This window comes from Salmo trutta, chromosome 22 (genome assembly GCF_901001165.1).
Source record: "Salmo trutta chromosome 22, fSalTru1.1, whole genome shotgun sequence".
Taxonomy (NCBI): Eukaryota; Metazoa; Chordata; class Actinopteri; order Salmoniformes; family Salmonidae; genus Salmo; species Salmo trutta.
Window position 1 is genome coordinate 6,410,105 of NC_042978.1, and position 7,878 is coordinate 6,417,982.

The 7,878-nt window shown below is 40.1% G+C and overlaps 1 protein-coding gene across 7 annotated transcripts in view; it reads right to left on the minus strand.

Annotated features, from left to right (window-relative positions):
• The window catches only part of LOC115157966 (mitofusin-1), a 28,041-nt gene extending 23,305 nt beyond the window's left edge, over positions 1-4,736 (minus strand). For 2 of the 7 annotated variants that reach the window (XM_029706351.1, XM_029706345.1), the window contains exons 1-3: positions 4,546-4,736; positions 3,599-3,753; positions 3,330-3,465 (exon numbers count right to left, since the gene is read on the minus strand). In XM_029706351.1, coding sequence (XP_029562211.1) covers positions 3,330-3,465; positions 3,599-3,719 — 257 coding nt within the window. In that variant the 5' untranslated portion in view covers positions 3,720-3,753; positions 4,546-4,736. The remainder of the gene's footprint in view (positions 1-3,329; positions 3,466-3,598; positions 3,754-4,545) is intronic. The other 5 variants (XM_029706350.1, XM_029706349.1, XM_029706346.1 and 2 more) reach the window with 5 other exon arrangements.
• Between the last annotated feature and the right edge of the window lie 3,142 nt (positions 4,737-7,878).

Sequence of the window (7,878 nt, forward strand, 5' to 3'; positions counted from 1 at the left end):
ATGACCACAATGGTTGAGACTTTTCAAAAATAGGTTTGGTTTTGTAAGATAAAAGCCTGAGGGAGCGGAGCAGTTTCAATGCAGGTCTGCTAGACTTGGGCGATATACCGTTTACACCGTGTATCGGGGTATTTCGACATACAGACGGTATGATTTTCAATACTGTAAAAAATAAAGTACTTTTTGGGGAGTTGTGGGCACCCCCGCCATGCGTGGGCTGTGGAGGTGCGTACTATGCCACGGCTTATAACAATAAGTTCAGTATATCTATAAGAACTCTACGACTTGTCAAAGAGCTAAGTGGCTAGTTGTCAAGAGAAAGCTTCTTGGTTACAGCAGAGACATTCAATGCCCTTCTGGATCAAGAGCCCTGAATAAAACATTTTGTGCATCCCCGCAAAAAAATAGCACACCTTGTGTGCCATTCCGGAAATACCGTATACCCTGGTATGAAAATCTGGATACCGCCCATCCCTAAAGTCAGTGCCGGTCCTTGCCATTCTGCCTCCATAGGCAAGACCAAAAAATGAAACTTCTCGCAAAAATAGAATAGTCCCAGTAAGCAAAATGACGTTGAAAAGACATCTAAAAGACTTATTTGCCAGACGTTGAAGAGGTTCAATTTAGGTTCTGAATGAAAGGTGAAAAGGTATTTTCCGTATATTTAAAATACATATTTTCTAGAATGTTGAAAGGGCATATTTTCCAGAAGTTGAAATCAGGTTCACTTTCGGTACTGAATGAAAAGTTGAAAATAAGTCATTTATAGACGTCTATGTTTGGGCCAAATTAAGGCTGGTCCAGACTGGAGAAAAAAAATCAGAACCAAACACAGACATCTATGATGGACCGGACCAAAAATCTATGTCCGTGGACGTTGAAATCAAGGCTGGTCTACACTGCACCAAATCTGAACTAAACATAGACATCTATGAGTGGTTCAGATTTGGTCCAGACCAGACCAAAAACCAATGTCCGTGGATGTGGAATCAAGGCCGGTGCGGAACTACACCAAAAAAAAAGACGTCCAAAAGGCATCTGTCCGTGCTTACTGAGGTGTAGCCTACCATGTCGACATGCAATGGAATTTTGTGGTAGACCCACCGTTTGTAAAACAGGCCATTGCATTGGCTTTATTAGTCCTGATTCTTGTGACTAATCAATTTGGCTATTTAAGCACTGAATATCAGCTACCCAACTTTATCAGGAGTTATCGCAAGCCTATTTGCACAGCGGAAAATGCAAAAGTATTTTTACAAATTTGAAACCACTGATCATGACAATGAGGTGAAACTGCTGGACAACAGTTGTGCTTGTCCATTCCATATTGTCCATTTTACTTTGACCTGTCCTGTTTTTAGGATATGTTGCTTTGTTAACATGACAGCTAATTTTTTTGGGGGGATTGAGCGCCATTTCGGTTAGGCTATTTGATCGGAGAAACCTGCATGATGTAAAAAGTGTCCATGTCATTACATTGTCATTCATTTTATCTACAGGCTGTATGCTACAGAAAAGGCCACATACTCTTTCTACCATCGCCTATATCTATCTACATGATTTATGTTAAATAAGTTTTTGACTGAACGTTGGTGGAGTGCTGCAGAGATGCGTCTCTCCAACAGCACCCTGGAGATGCACAAAATATATTTTGTGCCCCTAGCTTTGACAAAGTGGGTACTGCTTATCAAAGCGCTCACCTAAAAAGCCCTTATGCCACTAGTTGAGAGAAATTGTCATGGTTTTTGTGCAGAATTGTGAGGTTTTGTGTGTTGTTGGAGTCAGTTTAGCTCAGAAAATGCCGCCCTCGTTAATCTGCATCCAAATCCTGCCTAATGAGCGGGCCAGCCGTGCCCAAAGCGTGCTTCAATAAACCAGAAATAAAAAGGAAACTGAGTCGCACGTCACATTTTCTTCATTATCCTCAATTAGCAATGCTGAAAGCGTGGGAAATAAGCATCTACTACAGAACAATACAGTGCTTTGTATCCATGGGGTAATGAGAATAATCTTAACTGATTAATAAAAGCAAAACTCGATGTCATGATGCATTGATCTCTGCTTAACTGCGGCTGTCTGTTATCTACCCATATTTATTTTCTAGTCTCTAAGCTGTGTACTACGGATTTGACAAATGGATCATTTTGCTTCAAATTTAAAATGGACAGAAAAAAAATCTGTGTCAATTTACAATGCGGAAATAATGGTCCAATTATGTATGACTGCTAAGGCAGGGCAATTAAATGATATCTACCACAACCCTTTACAGACATAGAACGCAGCTACAGTAACATGCTGATTGCGACAATTGATAACTTTTCAGACAATTTTTAATAAGTGCTGCATCAGGTCTGTACATTTTCAGACAGTAGAATTCTGCTCCAGCGTAAAGTTATTTGTTTCATGACAACAATAAACGTTGCTGACTGATGTTCTGCTGTGTTGTTTTTTTATGGTATGGTAGCTAGATGTGTTTTATTTCTACTAAATGTTTTGGTAAATCAAAGTATTTAACAAACTTTAAAAGTACTTTTTTGGGAGGTAGTGGTCTGCGCGCAGCAGCTTACAATTATTTGATTGACAGTTCTGGTTGCCTATTGATGGACTTTAGTCCTGTTTCAGAAGCGGCATTCCTTTACAGACAAGTAAAATGTTTGTTAATATCACCAGAGGTTTCGTGTCTGCATTTAAAAAAAAACTGTAGTGTAGCCTACCTTAACAGACAGACAAACACACCGTTGCCGAGGCGCTTTCAAGCGCCCACATTCCATTATGTCTGAAAAGCGTAATCGATACAGGCCTACTGTAATTTTATGAGGCAAAAACAAAGTAGGCTACCCTGTGATCACAAGAGTGACCCGAAGACATCAGTGCCATGAATAGGCTAGGATATTCTACACACAACAGACCAAAGACTGAACACACACTTGAATCATTAGTAGGCAGGCCGGCAAGAGGGGGAGGCGCAGAAGAAGGCAGAAGCGTACTCATATGTTTTGGTAATCTGCATCTCACTATGTCTTGTCTTGCACGCCTTGCAAATTCACCAAGTAGCCTTAAGTTCGCCTCTTCCTCTCTGGTTTTATTTGAATTACACAACTTCCCCAGGGCTTTATATCCTATCGGCTATAACACGGAAAATAATATGTTTTGTGATAACTGAACTGTGATTTGAATTAAGCGGGGAATAAAACAAACAAACAAAAATTCAGTTACGTTTCTTTACTTAAAGTTAAGGATCCGAACTTCGTTTAAATGTTCACACACCTACTGTGTACACTAAACTCAAACTAAGCACATGCAAAATGCATCCGACTACACTTATTTACCTGCCAAAGAAGGCCACCTTCATGTGTCTGCGTGCCAGCACATCTTTGATAGTTTGCAGTTTGCCAGCATACGCCTGAATCTGCTCCTGTTGGTCACGACTTGCAATGTTCTCCAAGGCTTCATTCTGACACGTTTCTGACAGTCACACAGGGAAAAGTGAGAAGATAAGTGTTCTCAAGACATAAGAAAAAGCGCGGTCACATTTATTAATTAGCCTACTTTGGAATTCAAATGTTGCCAACATACCCGATTTACTATACACACTCACCTTCTACAAACGCTGAGCCTTCCTTCACATACTCCAGCAGTTGCTCAAACACATCACTGATCTTCTTTTTGGCCACTACAAAGCGTTTGAGCGGAGAGAAGTTCCCCTGAGCTGAATCCATGCTTCAGCTTCTGATCTTGGAGAAAGCAAGCAAACTACAAAAGGTGGAATGTTTGTCATACTTTGTGCACTATCAAATGGCACCTCATATAGAGCTATACAATACGGACATATCTGTTACTTGACATATTCAATAGTCCTAGTGCCCGAGTATGTGCCTTAACCAGGACAAACGCTAGAAAGAGCATATCATCATTACATTTCCCAGGAACACACAGCCTGCTAAGTGAAATGTAGACCACAACACAACTTCAAAATAGCTATAATAATTTAAATGTCAACCTTCATGAGACGTATACATGTGACTATTCATTACATGTACGTGGAGAAAACTTGCTTGCTTCCCAAAATAACGTGCATCTGGTGTTGTGTTATGAAAGCTATAGACTGAAGTATGAAACAGTTGGATAGCTACTGTACTTGTCTGGCTAGCAAATTTAAAAAAACACTGGCTACAAAACATCTCATCAGTAGACAACATTACCAGCTAGTTAAAGCACGAGTAAGTTAATCGTACAATGGCAAGACAGATATTGTATGACACATGTCAACAAACATCTTTAGCTGAAACTGGCTAGCTAACGTTAGTTAGCTACTGTATACTAGATAGTTGCACCGTTAGCTAACTAGCGAGCAAGTAATTAGCGGAAGCAAACTACCCAAGATTGACATTTCTTTACATAAACTGTTATTTGTTATATCACATTACTAGCTAACTAGCAACTTCGTGTATTATTGAAATGCATGTTTTGTAACGCGTGTCGTGGCATGGTCTCGTGTCAGCTATTTTCATGTATAATGAGGTCAGTCCATTGAATTTCCCTTACCACAACTTCAGGCGAGATGACCAAAGTTACCTTTTCATAACACAGACCGGGGTAAATCCTCTTGCCGACAATGAATAGTCAATATTTGGTAAAGTTACTAAGGTCGCTAGCTAACCTTTCATCTGTTATTCTGTCTCAGACAGCAGAAGATCCTAGCAGCCATGTCAAAGGGGCGGGGCTTTAGATCAACGTGTTGACGTGTGACCATGAGTAATCCAATCAATGGCACACATTTTTTTTTGACAACCCCTTGGTGTACCCTCTTCCAGGGTTGCCAGGTCAGAATAACATTTCTAGCCCGATGACCAAAAAAACCTGCCCAAGAGGACTGACAAAGAGCCCCCCCCTCAAAAAAAAAAAAAAATCACAGAAAGTGGGGAGTTCCCATATTTACACAATAAAACATTTTTATTGAGCCGATTAAGAAGGAATATCGTTGTAACTTGTAACGACGTTAAAAGCAAAATTCGGTTTTCCTCAAAGTAATAATTATTGCAAGCTATGACATGCCATAAGAAAGGAATTTGAATATGTAGAAAGAAAAAAGATAATTCGCCCTTATTAAACTCTCCGAATCATTTTCCATCCATGGATGTCTGGCTCTCCGACATTTGCAACATTGTTTCAATATTCAAATTCCTTCCCTACAACTGTCCCATAGTAATGAACGTGTAGGTGTCCGGACGAGAAAGAGAGACAGGCAGCGTTTCTCAGCCAGTCGAAATCATGAATAAACTTGCATAATTTTTATGGATATATACAAAGAAATGTAAATTGAAAAAAGGTCAAACGAAACGAAGTGCAGCTATTTTGCAGTCTTTCCAGCTTCAGTTTGAAGTTATTGTGTTGTTGGCTAGCTCCTCTGAACAACAGTGTTCTAACGAGAGAGCACATTTTCTATGCCAGGCGAAATCGTGCCTCGTTAAGCTCATTGTTATGGATGTATCCAAATCAATGTCACTAGAAAACAGCTTAAACAAATGCAGCTACTGTTGTTATTCTGTCTGCACTGTTTTTGACGTGACTGTAAATTAGCCGTAGTTGGCTAGCTAGCAAGGGATAAGAACGTTGCCAGCTAGTATTCCAATGGAACATGTAGAACGAACGACTGGGTCGAGTCCATAGATACAGAACAATAAGACTGAACGACTGGGTCGCATCTCTGGCTACCGAACCAATAGAACGAACGACCAGCCGGCTTGGGTAGCAACCGTAGATATGTTTCAGGACTATATATTGTGGAAGGATGAAATAGTATGAATAAATTAGTCAATATAATGTTTTTCATGAAAATATGGCAATCATTATTTGAATATGTTGGTAACCCTGCCTAACAACTTCCTGCCGGTGTTTGGAGGATATATTGTCACGGTTTGCAGGTCTGAGACAATAACAACTCCCGTGCCAATATATCCTCCAAACACCAGCTTCCTGTGCATTATCACATAAATAAACTGGTTACCAACATAATTAGAACAGTAAAACATTTTTTGGTCATACCCTTGTTAGTGTCTACATAACAGAGTAAGAACTTGACAGACACTATAAAAGCTCCAACCAAATTTATTCACACAAAGGATCAAACGGCTGAACAGACAAAGACATATTTCCACCAGTGGTAGTATATATATACCCCAATTTCAGTGGAATCTCCTCCTTCTCGCTAAACATGATATTGTTATTGCTAGGCAGGAAGTGAAGTGATACAGGCAATAAACTGTTCCATCTTCCTTAATGCGACCTGACCTCAACCCCCTTCCTCACTAAACCACTTCTCTCCACCCTTATCAGTGCCTGCCACATGTGATTGCCCTTCCTTTACTCAATACATTCCAAGCTTAATTGCCTCATATACCATATACATTCCTCCTACAGATAACCATTAACTTCTGGTGTAGACCCTAGACTATAGCACTCAATATTTCAATAGGATACCTAATAATTATCAACATTTAAAGTTTAGGAGTCAGAACCCATCACGTGGTATATGGTCTGATATATATATAAAATGCTCATCTAGAGGCGGCGCTCCTAGTGGCCTCATTTCTACCAGTATGTTACATGTGCAACCAGAGGAAAAAAACAAAGCTCTCCCTTGCGCTCCATTTGGAAAATCTGACAATAACTCTATCCTCATGATTCCTGCTTACAAATAAAAACTAAAGCAGGAAGTACCAGTGACTCGCTCAATACGGAAGTGGTCAGATGACGCAGATGCTAAACTACAGGACTGTTTTGCTAGCACAGCCTGGAATATGTTCCGGGATTCTTCCGATGGCATTGAGAAGTACACCACATCAGTCACTGGCTTCATCAATAAGTGCATTGATGACATCGTCCCCACAGTGACCATACGTACATACCCCAACCAGAAGCCATAGATTACATCCACACTAAAGGGTATAGCTGCCACTTTAAGGAGCAGGACTCTAACCCGGACGCTTATAAGAAATCCCGCTATGCCCGCCGACGAACCATCAAACAGGCAAAGTGTCAATACAGGACTAAGATTGAATCATACTACACCAGCTCTGACGCTCGTCGGATGTGGCAGGGCTTGCAAACTATTACGGACTACAAAGGGAAACACAGCCGCGAGCTGCCAGTGGCAAAAACCTACCAGACAAGCTAAATGACTTCTATGCTCGCTTTGAGGCAAGCAACACTGAAGTATCCATGAGAGTACCAGCTGTTCCGGATGACTGTGTGATCACGCTCTCCATAGCCAATGTGAGTAAGACCTTTAAACAGGTCAACATTCACAAGGCCGCAGGGCCAGATGGATTACTAGGACGTGTACTCCGAGCATGCGCTGACCAACTGGCAAGTGTGTCTTCACTGACATTTTCAACCTCTCCCTGACCGAGTCTGTAATACCAATATGTTTCAAGTAGAGTTCGACCGATTATGATTTTTCAACGCCGATACCAATACCGATTATTGGAGGACCAAAAAAGCCGATACCGATGAATCGGCCGATTTTTTTATATATATATATATAAAAATCGGCCGATTAATAATCGGTATTGGTATCGGCGTATATACACATTTATAATAATAACAATTACAACAATACTGAATGAACAATGAACACTTTTATTTTAACTTAATATAATACATAAATAACATCAATTTAGTCTCAAATAAATAATGAAACATGTCCAATTTGGTTTAAATAACGCAAAAACACAGTGTTGGAGAAGAAAGTAAAAGTGCAATATGTGCCATGTAAAAAAGCTAACGTTTAAGTTCCTTGCTCAGAACATGAGAACATATGAAAGCTGATGGTTCATTTTAACATGAGTCTTCAATATTCCCAGTTAAGAAGTTTTA